Here is a 19,749-nt window from a genome sequence, read left to right on the forward strand (position 1 = left end):
GAAGTTCAAGGTGAGTGAAGCAAAGCAAGTACCTACACCCTTAGTAGTTAATGCTAAACTATCTAAGGAGGATGAAAGTGAGGTTGTTGATGCCAAAGTTTTTAGGAGCATTGTTGGTTCTTTATTGTACTTAACAGCCTCAAGGCCAGAGATAATGTTTGCAGCTAGTTTGCTCTCGAGATTTATGCATGCTCCAAGGAAAACTCATCTTGCAGCAGCAAAAAGGGTCCTAAGGTACATTAAAGGCACTGCTAGCCTTGGTATTACATACACAAGGCTTGAAAACCCAGAGTTGGAAGGCTTCTGTGACAGTGACTGGGCTGGTAGTGTGGATGATTTCAAAAGCACCTCAGGATATGTTTTTTCTTTTGGAAATGGAGTGTTTTCTTGGAACTCAAAAAAACAAGATGTTGTGGCTCAATCTACAGCTGAAGCAGAATATATCTCAGCTGCATCAGCTAGCAATCATGCTTTATGGCTAAGGAAGATGCTTGCAGACCTTGGAATGGTTCAAAATTCTCCTACTAGGATGCATGTGGATAACAAGTCAGCTATTGCTATCACAATGAATCCAGTTCAGCATGGAAGAACCAAACACATTTCTGTCAAGTTTCATGCCATTCGAGAGGCAGTCAAGGCAGAAGAGATTGAAATGATATATTGTCCAGCAGAAGAGCAACTAGTTGATATTCTCACAAAGGCACTCTCACGTGATCAATTTGAAGATATGAGGAAGAAGCTGGGAGTGACCAACAACTACCTTAAGGAGGAGTGTTAGATTATTAAGGCTAGTTGTTAAAAAAGTTTGTTTTTATCTCTTGTTGAATAAGTCTAGCTATGGTTGTTACATAGTTAGAGATATATTAGGGATCAGATTGGTTGCTTTTTATCTTCCTATTTTTCTGCTGATTAGGAGGAAGTAGTTGTTATTTTTTACTATTTAAATCATTGTAGAACTTGAACTTCCGATCTAAGAAAGACTCTACATTCAAGTTGTTTTTCTTTGAAAATTTCCTTTCAAGGAGAATGTGCAAGAGAATTGGGATTCTGACCAGCAAGATTATTGTCAGGGTTGCTCAACTTGAACACTTCTATTCCATTTAGGATTGCACCAGTATGGAATTTGGACTTTGACTCATTGTAGCAAGCTTGTAAAGCTATGAGCAGGTCAGACTTTCCTTCCATTCTATTACCAGCCATCATCGCCACATAGTTCCTATACAATGCAACCCCATTTCCGCCACTCCATTTGATCAGGTCTGCACGAGCCTCAGCAGTCTTATTGATTATGAAGATACTAAACTCCCTTTGGCCTACCTCTTTTATCCCATAATCAAGTTCACAGAAATGAAGCCTAACCAGGTACCTGAATCCCAAACCCACAGGTAATTTCCATGTAAGATTGCATGCTTGCTTGTTCGGATCCATTAACCAAGCAGTTTGGTAAACTCTCTGCGGAGCTGTATATATTGGGATGTTTGTGTACTTGATTGGAGCGGACGTAGTAACTGGTAAAACACCCAGTTCCAACAAATAATTTGAATCCTCTGACCACCTTCTGAACATGCCCCAATCTTCTACAGATGAAATGGAGCTCCCCCTGGAATTTAAGCGATGTACCAACTCAAGTGCAGTGTTGTTATCAATATGGAATCGATTTTTCTGGCCAACAACATGAGCCCCTGGATCACCATGAGGAGTGTAATAAAGACCAGTTGGCATGGAGATGATTTCTATGCCATTGACAAAAGCATATATATCATTTGAAGTACTAGGTGATGGAGAGAAAATTATATTGAGTGCTTCACATTCTTCCTCATTCACACAGAACTCTTTAGCAAAAGATTTCAACCCCAGCACATCAGCCGTAAGGGAAGCACTGAAGCTGCTGAGAAGGGTGTATGCTCCAGCTTTTACTTAAACAGCTCTAGACTTTTTGAAACCCGAGTATGATGCTGGATAGAAATGCAGGCGGATGAACTTTTGGCCTGGACTGACTTGGAAAGTATAGGCAAACTCACAGCGGGAAATCCGAGCACTCGAGTAGGGGATAGGATCAACAGAAAGGGATTGGAGAACTTTTGAGCTCATTGATTTGCCATGTGATCTGATATCTGCAGTCCACTCCCGGCCATCGAAGGCAACTGAGTTTCCGGAAGAGCCCCAGTTGACAGCAATGTCATCCACAGGGTAATAACTGGAAGCAGTGGTGAGAATAAGATGATGAAGAAAGAAGAACATAGGTGTGATACGATACATGCTTCTTGTTTTCAACAAAAGAAATTTTAGGATTGCCAGAATGAGGATACAACCACTTAAGAAGGTCTGCGGAATCTGGAGAGACTATTCTATACAAGTGAATGGCTAGTGGACAATAATGGAACACCCAAGTTTTATCATTTCCATTAGTTTAGTCAGTCGTCGCTGCTAGACTTGACTTGCCTCCTATTGACTAGATCGATGGTCCCAAAAATAAAGTAGATCATCCCTATTTACACATTGTAAGGCCCAACTTTTGGACCTTATTTTTGGTCTGAATTTCTATAAAGTCTAGAAATTCATGTCCTCGTGTCCTCTGGCAGTGAAAGAGTTTGTGTCTTGAATATGGAGGTTAAATTGAATCCCGTGTGCTTCTTCTTTCTTGATTCCTTTGATTTTGATTGTATTTTTCACCTTGTCTGGTGTTTGCTCTGCTTTGAGTTCTTTCTCCACTTCAAGAGATTTGTGGCTTTGTGGCAATTTATGCATCATTTTTGAATTAGAATTTTAAGTTTTTATAGTCAATTTGGTTTTAAAGAGTCTTCTTTCAGGCTGATTTGGATTCGTGGAAAGGAAATAAGTACACATTGAGATATCATTGACAGTAATGAAGTTGTATCTTGCATCTCGAAAGTCTTCTTAGATACGTCAAATGCTAAGACTAGATCTTCAAGAATTATTTGAAATCAGAATATGCTTAGACTAGATCATCCGAGTGGTTTGTCGAATTTGCAGTTCTGATATATCCTCACGGCAATCTGTGTCCTTTAATACCATTTCTTGACTTCTCGGTTCCTTCTCTCAACTCTGTTTATCGAGTGACAGGAATGAGGTCTTCTCCTGTCATGATCATGTGAGCTTGAAAAGTAGTATATCTTCTATTCCAGCCTTTTTCTTCTCCCTTTATCTATTTTTGTTCTTATTAACTACATTTTCAATCTTCTATGGACTATGTGTATATGTAATGACCATAGTAGTTCAAATTCTATTTAATTTTACATAACCTGCTCCGTTTCCAATTCTTGCAATGTATATGTTCCTTTGTGATTGTGATGTTCTTTCGTTCTTACATTTTTTAATGTTTAATTTAAATTGAATATGATTGATTGATGGTGTTTAAATAGAATATGACCATTTTGAAATGGAGAAGAATATTGAGAGCTTCTTTATTCGGGTTAGGAGTGTGAGATCATTGAGATAACTAGTTTGCCTGCACTTTTGTTCATATAGCCACGGAGGAGGGCAAATGAGAATGGGTCAGATGATGGTCCTATCACAGATCTTGAGCATGGAGATTCTATACAGGTGCTTGTTGTTTGGTGTTCTTATTTCCATTTCTGGCTATTTTGCTGCGAGGCTAACCTTGTTGGATAAATTCAGGCTGCGCCCGTGGGATTTGGCAGAATATTTCTGCTGGTAAGTAGAAATCAGTTTTAATAAACTTCGAGAGGGGTGTCTGCTATTGAAGTGTTATAGTTTATTAAAATTCTGCAGTATGCACACAGGCAAAGCCAGATGCCGGAAAGCTAATTGTTGGCACTATTGCACTTCTAATAGCATCCACAACAAATATTCTCATTGTAAGCCATTTTTATTCTCTACTTTTTGTGTATCATCTAAAGATTTTGTGGAAAGGGATATAATAAATCAGAACTCCACTTTTACAGTAAATATATGTTCAGTGTAAGTTTGTCTCTTTGAGATAGGTATTGGGCATCGTAACTAGTTACTTAAATTTCTGGCACACATCTGTACCTGCTTTCTATCATGGATTGGCTTTCTATGTTAAAATCCTTATCCCTCCATCTTCACCTAGATTGCTTAAAAAGGAAATTACAAAACTCAAAGTCACTGTATGAACCTTAGAGAAGAGGTACTTTTCTTTAGCTCTTTCACTTCATCAGTCTTACCTGATCTTTTAAAGGTCAGTATGGGGATCCAGAGGAAGCCAAATGGTTTCAAGACTATGATGTTGAGTGTAAATCATCCTCTCATTAACCTTAGCTTAGAAGCTTACTATGGGATGACCCCTACGAGTTTAAAAAACTTTTGAAGTATCTCATCTTATATGGATGCGGTCTAGTATGGGAAAATGTGAGAAAAAAATGGTGATGCATGATTACTCTTGATCCTGTATCAATTGGGTTGCCACATTGATTTTTTTTTTTTTCTCCTTCCCTTATCTCATACTTGTTAAGATGGTTTGTTCATGTGAGGAGAACACCAAGGTGTTGAATATTGATTCAAAATTGCTGATTTAGTGGGTTGATTGGGTCAAAATTCTGTTTACTGATTTAGTGGATTGATTGGGTCAAAATTCTGTTTACTGATTTAGTGGGTTAAGATAATTTCGTTTTTTAAATTTAAATCCAACAATAAATCTTATTTTCTTGTTATTCAATTGACATGTATTGCCTATTTAAAGGCATGATGATATGAATAAAATAAATGAGATTACAGCCTTTCACATTCATGTTTTTTTTTAACTTTTTCTAACTTCATAGCTACCAATATCTCTAAAATTCCAATAGTGGTATCAGAGCATTCAATGATCTTAAGGGGTCTATGAGAGAGAACCCATCAACGCCTTCTTATTTCTATGGCTTCCACCAACACGTCATCTCTTTCACCACCAGTTTTTGATGGAGAAAATTATCAAATATGGGCTGTCAAAATGAAAGCTCATTTGAGAGGTCTTAGTTTATGGCAGTGGGTCGAAAGTGAAAGGGAGATACCTTCGCTTGGCAACAATCCTACGCTCAATCAAATCAGAGCTCATGAAGAAGCAGAAGCTAAAGCACCGAGGGTTTTATCTCAAATATACGCTGCTGTCTCCGAATCAATTTTCTCAAGAATCATGGCGTGTGAAACGGCTAAGGAAGCATGGGATATATTGAAAGAGCTATATCAAGGGAATGCTAGAACGAAGAGAATACAAGTGTTGAATCTCAAAAGAAATTTTGAGATCCTTAGAATGAATGAAAAGGATACAATCCAAGAGTTCTCTGAAAAACTAATGACGATGGTAAATAAAATCAGACTTATGGGAGAAGAGCTACCTGACAGCAGGATCGTAGAGAAAGTCTTGATAAGTCTACCTGAGAGGTTTGAGGCAAAAATCTCCTCCCTTGAAGATTCAAGGGATATTAGCCAAATTACATTGGCAGAATTAATCGGAGCCTTGCAAGCTCAGGAGCAAAGAAGGATTATGAGAAATGAAGAAAGTGAAAAGACGGTGGAAGGAGCTTATCTTGCCAAGAGTTCATCGTCAAAGAAGAAAGGAAAAATTCCAGAATGTGACCATGCAAAAAACTTGGTCATGAAGAGAAAGATTGTTGGCACAAGGGGAAGCCTCAATGCTTCCAGTGTAAAAGATTTGGGCATTTGAAAAAAGATTGCAGATTTAACTTGAAAGAACAAGCAAGTACAGTGAAGGCGATTGAAGGGGCAATTGAAGAGGAAACGCTCTTTTAGTTGGTAAGAAGTGCACCAAGAAGAATTTTTTGGAGAGAAGTGCTCCAAGAAATTGAATTGTTTTTTTTTTTTTTTTTTTTTTAACATTTGAAGGAAGTATTGATTGTGATGAGAAGTGCATCAAAGTATTGATTGTGATGAGAAGTGCATCAAGAAGTGAAGAGAAGTGCTTTACAATTGGGAAGAAATTTGGAGAGAAGTGCTCCATACAAAGTTGAAGTTTTGCAACTTTGAATCAAGGAGGAATGTTGAATATTGATTCAAAATTGCTGATTTAGTGGGTTGCTTGGGTCAAAAATCTGTTTACTGATTTAGTGGATTGATTGGGTCAAAATTCTGTTTACTGATTTAGTGGGTTAAGATAATTTCGTTTTTTAAATTTAAATCCAACAATAAATCTTATTTTCTTGTTATTCAATTGACATGTATTGTCTATTTAAAGGCATGATGATATGAATAAAATAAATGAGATTACAGCCTTTCACATTCATGTTTTTTTTTAACTTTTTCTAACTTCATAACTATCAATGTCTCTAAAATTCCAACACAAGGAATAAGTATTTAAAAAAAGAGGTTGAGGAAGACCAAGGAAAATAGTGGGATTAATGCTTGACATGTTGTTGTGGTTTATGCTTTTCCAAATATATATATTGCCTGCACTTTTTTTTTCTCCCCTGAAATTTTGGTTATTACTCACTTCCATCTGCTTTGAGTTTGATTCAAAAGTTCTTTTTCTCGAATAATATATTTCAAGCTAATAAGAACTCCATTGCCTACTTTTGGTCTCTTAGTGCAGGATCCTCATAGGCTTAGACTACATGCCAAATTGGCTTCTTGCAATTTAAACCGATCCATCTTAAAAGTGCAATGTTAGAATCTACTATTGTCCCAAGGAGTTTCCCACGTTGTGGGTCTCCACTTCATGCCTAGTTGCATGCACATTTGAATTTTACAATATATAGAGTAAAGGAGAAAAGTCCAAATGAAATCATCGTAAAGCAAAACTCTGGAGTAAAATAGCATTTATATTCTGTTTTATATGAAAAGTCCATGTCATCAAATTTGTAATTTTGCAGATAAAATATGGTGGAATGATAATAGACATCGTATCGAGAGATATAAAGTCTCCTGATCAGCAGGCTGAGGCTCTGGATGCTATCAAGAACACTGTAGTAGTTATTCTTCTGATTGTAGTCGTTGGGTATGTCCATTCTTTCCTATTTTTCTGTCGTTTAACCTATTCCCTTTCTCCCTGCAAATTCTAGTCAAAATTATCTGTTTTTTCTGATTCTATCAGAAGATTTGATGATGTTAAATCTGGTGTGTGTAAAGAACTGAACTGGGACGTTGCATATCAGATGGGACTTCACTCTTTTGGTTTCTGACATTTTAATGTCTTCATGGCATTTGATGATTTTGCGTTGTCAAAAGGAAAAGAAAACACATTTGATGATTTGGTGGTTTTAATTGACATTTTACGGATAGTAAATAAATCTACACCTACAATATTTAATACTGGATGTATTTCCAACTCGCCTTATCTTCATTCTTGTCCTCCTCCTTCCTTTTCCTTTGGCTGGGGAGGGGGTTGTGTTAGGGAACAAATCAAGCATAAAAAAAAAAAAAAAAATTAGAACAAAATTGGACACACACATAACACAAAATTTATGAGGTTTGGCAAAGAATGCCTATATCCACGACAATATTAGGTGTTTTTCACTATTTTTTGAATGATTGTAATTACTAGAATTATAACCATATATTTATAGACAAAAACTAGGGGCAAATAGAGCTCTTAATTCGGACAGGATTCCTAATCTGTTTAGGATTTCAGAAACAAATCTTCCAATTTCAAAAAGTAATGCAGTAGGTGTCGTAAATCAAATCAGTCTCCACATCTCCAACAGGTTGTTGATTTTCAGGTAATCTTTAGAACTCTATTCTATTTACCATCTCTAAAAGTAATGCAGTAGTCACTTTTTCAGTATACAGATTTCATAGTGCCATATACTGTTCATGATTATAATCTCTTTTACATGCCAAGTTTGCTTTTTTTCTTTATTGTTGGACTGGCCTTATTTCAAACACAGAAAATGACATTATCATTTCCCTTTTCCATTTTACTCAGTTCTCTGTGGACAGTACTTCGGGTATGGTTGTTTTCTTCCGCAAGTGAAAGGGTTGTCGCTCGTTTGAGGAAGGACTTATTTAGTCACCTTATCCAGCAAGTAAGGGTCATGAAATGCTTGTTTTCATAAAATTTATGAGAGTCATTTGTGATATCGTTTTTGCCACCGAGTAAACTATAGACACTTTTAGTTTGTGGTAACTTCTTTGCCCCTTGGAGCAGCAGCTTAATTGCTGTTGGCGACCACAATGACAATTTAAGAAAATTTACTTTTATCAATTTTATATGGTCTGTACTTGGAACACTGGTTGATAGTTGTCACTACATGTTTCAACAGGAAATAGCCTTCTTTGATGTTACTCGGACAGGAGAACTTCTGAGCAGGCTATCTGAAGACACCCAAATTATAAAAAGTGCTGCAACAACCAACCTTTCTGAGGCTCTTCGTGATGTAACTACAGCAGCTATTGGAATGGGCTTCATGTTCTCTTCATCCTGGAAGTTAACATGTGAGTGATTGTTTTTGGATGGAAAAGGTTGATTCTGTGTTGATTTCAATTAAGGGATTCTAAGTGTATCGATGCTCCTTTTAGTGTTGGTCCTGGCTATTGTACCTGTTGCATCAGTTGCTGTGCGCAAATTTGGGCGTTGTGTTCGTGACCTTTCACATAAAACTCAAGCTGCTGCTGCAGTAGCTTCCTCAATAGCAGAGGTTTGTTGCTTCATTTTCCTCCTTTCCTTTATTTCTTTCCTTCTTTCTTCTTCAGAGTAATGGAGCAGTTCCAGAAAATAGCATCATTTTAACTTCAAAATCTGTTAATAGGAAACGGTATACCATGTGGATAGAACTATGCCTTTTGTTTTGAAGCTGTAAAGAGTCTTGAGCATTATGTCTAGATGCATATGTTAACTTATCTGGAGCAAAAACTGCATTGATGATTCTGTTGATCATTTGAATCAGTGTGACCTGAAAGACCATTCCTGTTCAAGAAATATAAACTTTGAATTCCACAGGGTCTAAAGTACAGTATGGTAGGGATAGGCTGGTATGGTTTAATTGATTTAAATTGCTTGTAATTTGAGAGGATTGTGGTATATCCAATAAAATAATATATTATTCTTGAAACTAATCATGTAACAGCCCATTATCAGTAGAGTCCACAATTTTTTTGTCACTTGCAAGGCGTGGAGCCTCATGCACTCTGGATTTTTTTTTTTTTTTTTTCTGTTTGGTGATTCAATATTTTTGGAATGAAAGTGTAAACAAAGCGGTATTTGATTCTCAAATATTCGTCATAGTGCCAGTCACCCTATTTATACAAGTAGATAATTACAAATTAGGAAAGATTCCAAGAAACTATGAGAAAAGGAAACCTAATCAAATATGTATAAAAAGGCAACCGATAATTATAGAAGGATTCTGACAATCAATCTCCTATGATTGGGTTGTATCTAGTGGGATTGATTCTCCAACACTCCCCCTCAAGCTGAAAAGTATATGTTGACAATTCTCATCTTGCATGTAATTTCCTAAAATCTAGGGGGTGGAAGACCTTTTGGCATATAAGGAGTAGTAATTAAGCCATTGTCTAATTTTTTCTTGATGAAATTTCTATCAACTTCTATATGTTTGGATGATCATGTTGGACTGGATTGTGAGCAACGCTGATACTAGACTTGTTATCACAATACAATTTCATTGTTCCTTCAAGTTTGATCTTGCAGTCATTTAAGATAATTCTTAGCCATAGAAGTTTGCATATTCCATGAGCCATAACTCTAAATTCTTCCTCGACACTCGAACTAGCAACCACACTTTGCTTTTTACTCCTCTATGGGAACAAGTTTTCTCCTAGAAACGTACAGTAGCTTGATATTGATCATTTGTTCATAGGTGAACCTGCATAGTCTACATCAGAGTATGCTTCGAGGGTCATACCACCATTACTTTGAAACATGATACCTTTTTTCTCGAAGTTGCCTTTAAGTAATGTAGAATGCAGTTTATCGCCCGTAGATGTTCTTCCCTCGGGTCATGCATAAATTGGTTAACTGTTTCAACAGAATAAGCAATATCGGGGCTGGTACGAGACAAATATATTAACTTGCCAACTAACTTTTGGTGACTGCCTTTATCAACTGTGCTTCCTTCATCGATTGACCCTGGTCTATAATTTGGGTTAATGGGAGAGCTTGTTGCCTTGCTATTAAGTTTCCCTGTTTCTTTCAGCAAGTCAAAAATATACTTCATTTGAGATAGAAATATATTATTTTTGGAGTAGGTTACTTCAATTTCAAGGAAATATCTCAACATACCGAGATCTTTAATCTCAAATTCTTGGGCTAAATGTTCTCTTAGAACAAGTCTTTCAGTATTATCATTTCTTGTAATAATAATATCATCAACATAAACCAACAAGATTGTGATCTTACCTTCCCCATTATGTTTTATGAAAAAGGTATGATCTCCCTGACTCTGTTTATACCTTAGTTGTGTCATTGCCTGTTTAAACTTGTCGAACCATGCCCTTGGTGACTGTTTTGGCTTATACAAGACCTTTTTCAACCGACACACTTTATTATCCCCAAATAGTTCTTTGAACCTAGGTGGGGGCTCCATATAAACTTTCTCTTCTAGGTCTCCATGAAGGAAGGCATTCTTAACATCAAACTACAACAATAGCCAATTAAAACAAGCAATAAGAGAAATTAGTATTCTTACTATATTCATCTTGGCTACTGGAGAGAATGTTTCTTGATAATCGATTCTATAGGTTTGTACGTATCCTTTTGCTAGCGGTTTCACTTTGTATCTTTCGAGTGTCCCAGCAGATTGGTATTTCACTGTAAACACTCATTTACATCCCACTAGCTTTTATTCTTTGGTCTAAGTATAATCTCCTAAGTGTTGTTCTTTTCAAGTGCTTTCATTTCCTCCTTCATAGCAAGTGTCCAATTCTTATCATTTAATGCATCATGAACTGATCTTGGGATTTCTATAGTGTCTAGTGAGGTAAGAAAGGCTTTATATTGTGAGGACAATCTATGCTTAGATACAAATTGGGATATAGGGTCGATAGGATGTTTTGTGCATGCTTGGGTACCCTTTCTTAATGCAATGGGTAGGTCAAGATCATGAGACTTAGGTTATTCTATAAAGACTGGAAAAGGGATGGTGGCATTACCTTCAATCAGGTAGGGATCCTAAACTTGTGTTGGTTTAGGATCAACTTCCTTTTTTCTTAGGTATATGAGAGTTTCTCTTGGATTCAAGATTGGTCATTGCACTTTAGCTATGTGCTCATCACAAATAATGTCTGTCTGAATTGGGGTATCGGGAAGAGATAAGGTAGAAGATTGAGGTGGAAGGGAACCTGGTGAAGAGAGTTAGTTAGGCTGTTAAGGGGATACAAGAAGGTTTAAACAGGTGTTAAGAATAAGATCCACATCTTTGCAATAGTGTTTCCCCTGAAGATGAGGTTGAGAAGAAAGGAAAAATGGGGTATCTTCGTGAAATGTGATTAACCACCACCTCAGCGAGAATTCTTAAAAGCATGCGTCCATTCTCTGATGACAACTATAACTATCTATTACCGATAATCACCAAAATCACTGTACCCTCACAATAAAAGGTACAACCACTTAAGCATATACCGCCTAAGGTTTTCATGGCACAATGTCGAAAAATACCTTGCTGAAAAACTATGGTGCAACCCCCATGCTTGGTTTCCTTGGGAGCTCTTCAGCCATTGACATCATTTCCACCACACCTTGCATCACTGCCAAACCAATGCCCGTGTGCCAACTTTATGGACCCACTAGAAGTATCGCATCCTCTTTCATGACAATTTTGGTGGTCTAGTGGCATGCCATGAGAATGTATCCATCTCTTTAGAGAACATCTTCATCTCCCATAAAATTGAGAGATGAACTTCCAGCGTCACAATCTTTGGAGCCATTTGCCAAACTTGCTCTTCCAAATTTTTCAAATCCTTCAGGAGTTGGTTTGCCTTTCAATACCTTGTGTAACCCACATTGGATCAAGATATCCTTGACTTGTATTTGCCATAAGCCAAAATTGATCTTCCCATCAAACTTTTCACAATCAAACTTTATCATACTTGGCATATCCTTTGCGTACTAGGCGACCAATAACCAAAGCTCTGATACCACTTGTTAGAAGAAAAAAAAAATAAGATGAGAAAAAACACAAGATGATCCAATCACATTCAAACACAAGGGATTTTTACATGGAAAGCCTAAAAAAGAGAAAAATCACAGCCGTCAGGACAACAGAGAAAAAATGTCACCATGTAGTAAAGTTTGTTAGATATGAGCCCTAAAGACCAATTCTAGTGACACAAAGGGACTCGATCTTGTAATTCTTTAAATATTATTTAAATAGCAAGTTTATGTTTTATTTAAATTGCAATATGGTTTAAATTATAAAACATACATCCATTAGTATAATAAGTAGTGAATATCATTCTTAAGCGTTAAGAATACGAGTTACGGATAATCCACAGTTTGTTATACTATAAACATGTTCCTGGCCATAGAATTCCTAATCTGGATAATAGCAACTCGTAAAGGCCAACACATTATCTTCTTCCTTATGTATAAAAGATCTCAATCTCTTCATTCACAACACTTGAGTCTTCTTGATTCACTTGAATGTTGAGAGAGTTTTTGGAGAAGTGTTCTTGAATCCAAAACGTAAGTTAGAATTTTTTGTGAAAAAAATCTTTTACTTATCTCACTCTTTGATATTCTTGGATAGAAGTGATTTCGGGTGGATTGACTCGACATCCTACACTTGGAGGATTAAACGGCGGGAAATCTAACGGTCAAATCGGATTTCATCAAAGAAGTAACCTTTCATTTTTGTTTCAATTTGTTAAACCATAATTTCTGAAAAACGGAATACCTGCAAACTAAATTTAATTCCGCTACGCATATGATAAGATCTATGTAATCCAACAAAGTTTACAACTACAAAACCTAATATTCTCTCTCTAAACCCCAAGTCCCAATTACACCCAATTTCTAATTCTCATTGGTCTTTCACAAGTGATTTGCTCACCTTGAATAACAAGCTAAGTATCCTATTTATAAACTAGTTTCCTTGTTCATCAAGGGTGAGGTCTCCTTACCTAGCAACAATTAACAACTGACTATGAAATAGGATTACAAAGTAAACAAAAACCAATATTAGAAATAAGAAATAATCTTCAAGACTAATTAAGATTTCTCGCTTAAAATCCTAACAACATCCATGGAGACAAAGAATTTATGAGTAGAAGGATGATAACACTTGTACCATTTCTGAGTGTTAAAATAGACAAGGAAGATACACTTGAGTGCCCGAGGATCCATCTTGTCACGAAAATGTTGATGAAGATGTATATAAGTCATGCACCCAAAAACCTTTGTGGACAAAGTGGAGGAAAAAGGGGCAGATGGATAGTGTTGCATGAGGAGTCAAATGAGACTCTTGCTGTTTAGGGATCGAGAGGGAATACGATTAATCAGATGAGTGGCAGTAAGTACAAATTCCCCCCAGAATTGGTTAGAGATACAAGATTGAAATAACAGGGAATGGCTAACATTTAAGAGGTAATAATTTTTTCTTTTTGCCACACTGTTTTGCTAGGGGGTGTTTACACAAAAGAATTCATGAATAATGCCTTCTTTAAGGAAAACTGATTGAGATATTGATTGAAGTAGTCCTTGGCATTTTTCAATCGAAATCGTTTTATACACACCTCGATTTGGGTTTTGATCATTTGACCGAAATTGGGAAGGATAATGGAAACATTAGATGTGTCTTTCATCAAGTAAACCCAAGTGACTCTAGCTCAATCATCAATAAAAAAAAAAACAAATCATCTAACTCCAATGCAATTTCGAACCCGTGAAGGACTCCATACATCAATCACTATGGATTAATGAAAAAGGGAAAGCAAACCTTTTATTAATTAAAGAAAACGAAGTTCTGTATTGTTTAGCAAGTTCATAGACTTCACAACGAAGTTTGTCAAGAGATACAAGATGAAATAAGGCAGCAAACATAGCTTTTAAGAGACTAAATGGGGGATGGCTAAACCGACAGTGCTACAGCAAGATCTGGGAAGTAGTAGGAAAGTGGTTACATTGTGATGAGAGAGCCAACCGGTGCCCTAATCCATTCAAAGTTCTCACTATCTTAAGATGGTAAAATTCGTCCTTAACCTTAGCAAGTCCAATCCTTCTCCCTGAAATCTTGTTTTGAAAAACACAATGTGTGTTAAAAAATGTATCACTACAATTCAAAGATTTAGTAAGTTGGCTTATGGACAAAAGGTTAGTGGATAGCTTTGGAACATGAAGAACATTAGTCAAGGGAATATGGGGAATGAGATTGATGCCTTAATCAACAATAGGAATATGAGAACCATTACAACAACAATCCTTTTGTGGCCCAAAAGAGGTTTGTAGATTTGAAAAAAGATGGGACATAGTGTCATGTGATCAGTTGCGCTTGAGTCAAGAATCCATGAAAGAGGATGTGGGCTTGCATTAGCATTAAAGGAACAAGCAAAGAGACACTTACCAAAAGTGGCTAGAGAGTATGCAGAACTAGAGCCCAAGAGAGATTGGATAAAACCTTGCAGCTTCTCAATTTCCTCCTTACTTAGTCCATCGAGTTCACCACTACCGATAGAAGCATCTTGGGATTGATATGTCATTTTGGTAGTGTTCGCTAACTGTTGTGTTTGTCCCTTGAATCCACTAGTCCGACTTAGAACTTCAACCTTTCCATGAAGCTTGAAACAATTTTCTCTCGTGTGGCGTGGCTTCTTACAAACCATCTTTATTGGAGGGCTTAAAATGGTTAGTCTGATTTCCCATGGTTGTCTTTCCTTTGTTCGACTTCATTGATACCATGGTAGATCCTTCGGTTTGCAGAGATTCCAACATAACTAAGTGACTGCTTTCCACAATTGAACAATAGAGAAGACTTCCCTTAAGGGTGGTAACTTTTCTCTTCCAAGGATTTGAACTCGAATATGGTCAAACTTTGGGTTTAGACTTGCTAGAAACTCAAAGACTCAATCTCATTCATTGAACTCCTTTAAGGTTTGGGAATTCTTGATGTTTTTCATCTTTAGATTATGATAGTGATCAAGTTCTAATCACAAATCATTCAGTGTATTGTAATATTCAATCACAGAAAAACTTGTTTGTTTCATAGATGTTATTCTAGTTTTGATTTTAAACATCAGGGTTGCATCTTGCATTTTCAAGTATGTCTTCCAAATAGTTTCCCATACCTCCTGGGCAGTGGATAGAAACATGTAGTTACGGTTGATTTCAGGCTACATAGAGTTCCACAACCACAACATAATTGTCAAGTCCTCTTCGTCCCATGCTGCAAATCTCGGGTCATCTTTGGGTGCTCTTGTTCCATCAAGACGAGTCAGCTTCCCTTTGCCCTTCAAGAACGTTCTCACCACTTGGGATTATTGTAGGTAGTTTTTCCCATCTAACCGATAGGATCGGTTAAGATTCTAGAAGTCGCTTGCTGCTAGGGGCGGAGCCAAGAATATTTTTTAGTGAGGGCAAAACTTATTAAAGAAAAAAATAAATAATAATATAATAATACAAATATACAAAAAGTTAACATAATTTATTCAACACTTTACAAGTTACAATACTTGTTTGCAGTGGATAATTAGAGAATGCACAAATTCATAAATTTATCAAGTGCACATGTGCAAATTACGATTGATCAATATCCACATTACGTGCAACTGTGCAATTAATCAAACAATCAAAATATCAAATTACATCAAATTATGTGCACCTGTGCAATTGATCCAACAATCAAAATATCAAATTATGTGCGCCTGTTAGGGGTGAGCAGCGGTTCAGTTAAACCGAATTAACCGAGCCGAACAGACCAAATTGGTTGGTTCGGTTCGATTTTTTTATAAAACGGTTCGATTCAGTTTTTCAATAATTTAATTTTCGGTTATTCGGTTAACCGAACTAACCGGTTAACCATGTGAGTTCACCCCCCCCCCCCCCAAAACACGGAACCCACACCACACGACCGACATAGACACTCATACTCCCCCCCTCTCTCTCTCTCTCGCTATCTCCCCCCACCCTCGCCTATGAGTTCGTGTGCTGAGGGATAACCGCACCCCCCTTTCTCTCTCTCTCTCTCTCGCAGGGGATCGAATCAAACCCTAACCCTCGCCTTCGTTCGAATTGAACCCTAACCCTAACCCACACCCAATCGAATTGAACCCTAACTCTCACCCCACCATCCCGCGCCTTCGTTTCTTCTTTTCCTTGTGCTTGGACGATCGACGAGGGCTATTCCAAGATCTAGGCCATGGCGGCGGCACTAGCAGTGGCGACTGCCGAAGTGGCAGAGGGGCAATCAGCGACGACGACGTGCGCTTCGAAGCTCGTCGACCATGCCCTTTTTTTTCCCAATCGCTACAAGATCCCCGATGAGCTCAACTCTTACGTCAAAGACTCAAAGGTACACAATTTATGATTCAGTGATTCTTGTTCTGGAAAATTTTGATTGGGAAACTCTGGAATATTTCCGATTCTTGTTCATTTGTTTTGGAAATTCTGATTGGGGACTGGAAAATCATTTTGGTTTTATGCTGATTATCGGTTCTAATTGGGGATTGGAAACTCTCCTCCTATTGTCACTTCGGTTTAGTTATTGCATTTTGTTGTTCGGTTATTTCGGTTTCGGTTAGTTCAGTTATACTAGGATTATCGGTCGGTTAGGTTATTAGGGACAATTCGGTTCGATTCAGTTAGTAATTTTTGGGCAGTTCGGTTCAGTTAGTAATTTTTGGGCGGTTCGGTTCGGTTATAACCGATTGCACACCCCTAGCGCCTATGCAATTGATACAACAATCAAAATATCAAATTACATTCGCATGTGCAATTGATAAACTTATTTATCAATCTCAACATCACATTAACAAACTTATTTTCGAGAAACCCTTTATCAATTAACTCAATTAACAAAATTCAAGTTTACTTAATTTTAAGAATGGAAAAAAGATTTCACCTTTTTGAGACAAAAATTGGTGAAGCCTTATTGCTCGCTGATTAAGCGAGAGAGAGAGAGAGAGAGAGCTGGAGTCGGAGAGGCAGGCAGCAATCGACCAGCCAGCGTCAAGCTCCAGCGAGCGATTAGCGACGGAGGGTCGGAGCCCGGAAGGGCGAGGCCAAGGTGGCGATGCCGACGAGCGATGGAGCGACGGAGCCAGCAGCCCAAAGAGGGGCAACAACTAGCAAGCAAGAGCGACTGACGGTGACGGACTGAGAGAGGAGAGCGACTGTTGACCAAGGAGGTGATGGGAGGGCGAGCGAAGCGAGTCAGCGACCTCACCTCAGTGATGGTCGGATGGTCCGAGTCGCCAGACGAAGACACGGAGGCCAGAACGAGTGAGAGCGACAGAGATGAAGCTCGTAGCCAGCAGCGAGCGAGAGCAAGAGAGGGAGAAAGGCAGGGGGCGGGTGGCAGGAGCTTGAGCGAGAGAGGGATTAAGGGAGGGTTTTAGATTTTATACCCGGGTCTGAGTGTAAGCCAAAATCAATGGCGGGCCAAGGCCCTTACTGGGCCTACAATGGCTCCGCCCCTGCTTGCTTCAGTGTTGTGAGCAATTCTAGTCAGCATACCGGTGTTAGGATCAGCCAATGAGCGTCTAGGGTTGCTGGTTGTAGAGATTGAAGATATCTTTCAAAAACTGAAGGTGATGGATCAGCGAACAAATCACACCAAATGGATGAATTCACTATAAGGGCATGGTAACTCGAAGGAGCAAGAAGCTGCGACACTATAGGAGTCTAAACAGCAAAGATGGGAAGCCTAAGCCAAAGGTTCGTCAAAGCAGGGACACTGCAACGCCGAAGAGGAGGCCGATCTTAATAGGTCGCTGGAACTAGTGAGAACAAAATAGGTAGCAACGGTCGATGGTTGAGAGCAATTATCGAGGGCACCTTCTCGATCTGGGTCACCGAAACCTGAGAGAACAGAACAGGTAGCGATGGTCTTTGGTCAAGGGTGACAATCGATGGTCAGGCGATGGTTGACGGTTGAAAGCAATGGCCGAGGGCGACGGTCAGAACAACTTCTTGATCTAGGTTGTCGACATACTGGCGATTAAAGTCAACCGAGAAAAACAAGCCTAGAGACGATGAGGAGATGGAAGGTGATGGGAGGAACCCTAGGGACAATGGTAGTAGTGATGAAGCTGATGGCAATGAAAGCCAAAAACCTGGCTATGAAGGCCGCAGAAGCAACGGGTTGCAGAAAAGACAACAATGAAGGCCAAAGAAACAGAACGCCCTAAGAAACAAACAACTCTAATACCATGTAAACAAAGCTGTATTTGATTCTCATATATTCATTGTAGGGCCAATCACCCTATATATACAGGTAGATAATTACAAAGTAGGAAAGATTACAAGAAGGAAACTATGAGAAAAGGAAACCTAATCAAATCTGTACAAAAAAGGCAACCGACAATCAATCTCCTATGATTGGGATGTGTCAGTGGGATTGATTCTCCAACAGAAAGTGTATCATGTTTTGAAATATGAATTCCTAAACAAAAATTGTGGAGGTAGTACTAATTCAGTTGATTGATGAACATTTGAAAATAATTCAGTATTAGAAAAAAACTTCGTTCATATGTTTGTGCATGTTCAAAAATCAAACTTCTTTAATCCGTCGATCTACTAACTGGTGTCTAGCCTCATATGAGAAATTAGTGCCTCATTATGGCAAAGGTAATACTTGTTATCTAGGCTTTACTTAAAATTAACATCTTTTTTAGAACTTGTAATGGATTTTTCTCTCCTAACTGACCAAGCGAATCTATAATCAAGGTTAATAGAAAGAATATTTTCAGATATGTTAGCTGGCTCAGAATTTAGAAAGTGGTTTCCAGTTGTCTTGTGAAACACCAGATAAGGGTTTAATTTGATGTTTCTAGTCATCAAGCTAAACTAAAGTAATTCTAATCTGCTATGCAAAGATTCTTGGCATCCTCTTATTTTTTTTCTTTTACTATGAGGATATATATGTGAGTGATTCATTGGTTCTTTGGACATCCTAATGAGTCATTCCTATGAAAACTTCTAGTCAAATTTTTGAATTTATTGGGTGACATTTTTGCTAAAATACTTGGTGTTTAGGAATGTTTTGGGGCCATTCGAACTGTAAGGTCTTTTGCCAAAGAAGATTATGCAATTTCAATTTACTCAGAGAAAGTCGATGAGACCCTAAAGCTTGGACTTCAACAAGCCGTGAGTTAATGTCACCATGCTTCCTCCCTCAAAAAAAAAAAAAAAGGAATACGAAAAGACACTCTCTACTTCGATGGTTTTAAGTGAGAAGGTTTCTAAATTTTGAATTCTCATTATTCTTGATTGCAGAAAGTAGTCGGTCTGTTTTCTGGAGGGCTATATGCAGCCATAACTTTATCTGTTGTCACAGTAGTCATCTATGGTGCTTACCTGAGCATAATGGGCTCCATGACTTTAGGATCTCTGACATCCTTCATTCTTTATAGCTTTACAGGTATTTCCCTTATTTTTCAGTGCCTGCAAATTAACCTGTGGTTTTGGTATCTGTTTTATTTCTAGCTAAAATCAAAGAAAATCTGAAATTTATTTCTTGAAATTGGTCCATTGAGATTTGCTGAACACCTGGAAAACTAAATTTATGAAAATCAGAACCTCAGCAAGAGTTCATTTCGTGCTTCAAGCATATTAACTTGAATAACACAAAATTTGGATGTCCAAACAGATTATCGCTACACATAACACAAAATGAAACCAATCCTGGTTATGGGAAGTTAGAG

General features: G+C 37.9%; 2 protein-coding genes across 8 annotated transcripts in view; one reads left to right on the forward strand and one right to left on the reverse strand.

Annotated features, from left to right (window-relative positions):
* The window catches only part of LOC127809591 (ABC transporter B family member 27-like), an 86,857-nt gene that overhangs the window by 61,929 nt on the left and 5,179 nt on the right, over positions 1-19,749 (forward strand). For 2 of the 6 annotated variants that reach the window (XM_052348495.1, XM_052348494.1), the window contains exons 2-10: positions 3,490-3,564; positions 3,640-3,675; positions 3,765-3,839; positions 6,810-6,934; positions 7,862-7,961; positions 8,199-8,370; positions 8,455-8,573; positions 19,082-19,192; positions 19,322-19,466. The exons of 1 other annotated variant lie outside the window; for it this stretch is intronic. In XM_052348495.1, the coding sequence (XP_052204455.1) occupies positions 3,490-3,564; positions 3,640-3,675; positions 3,765-3,839; positions 6,810-6,934; positions 7,862-7,961; positions 8,199-8,370; positions 8,455-8,573; positions 19,082-19,192; positions 19,322-19,466 (958 nt within the window). Of the gene's footprint in view, positions 1-2,455; positions 2,611-3,489; positions 3,565-3,639; positions 3,676-3,753; positions 3,840-6,809; positions 6,935-7,861; positions 7,962-8,198; positions 8,371-8,454; positions 8,574-19,081; positions 19,193-19,321; positions 19,467-19,749 lie in introns of those variants that run through there. 3 more of the 6 variants (XM_052348496.1, XM_052348501.1, XM_052348502.1) reach the window with 3 other exon arrangements.
* LOC127809597 (protein SPIRAL1-like 2) overlaps positions 1-19,749 on the reverse strand; it is a 40,379-nt gene that overhangs the window by 8,940 nt on the left and 11,690 nt on the right. The window lies entirely within an intron of this gene.

The sequence above is a fragment of the Diospyros lotus genome, chromosome 9, assembly GCF_014633365.1.
Source record: "Diospyros lotus cultivar Yz01 chromosome 9, ASM1463336v1, whole genome shotgun sequence".
Lineage (NCBI taxonomy): Eukaryota > Viridiplantae > Streptophyta > Magnoliopsida > Ericales > Ebenaceae > Diospyros > Diospyros lotus.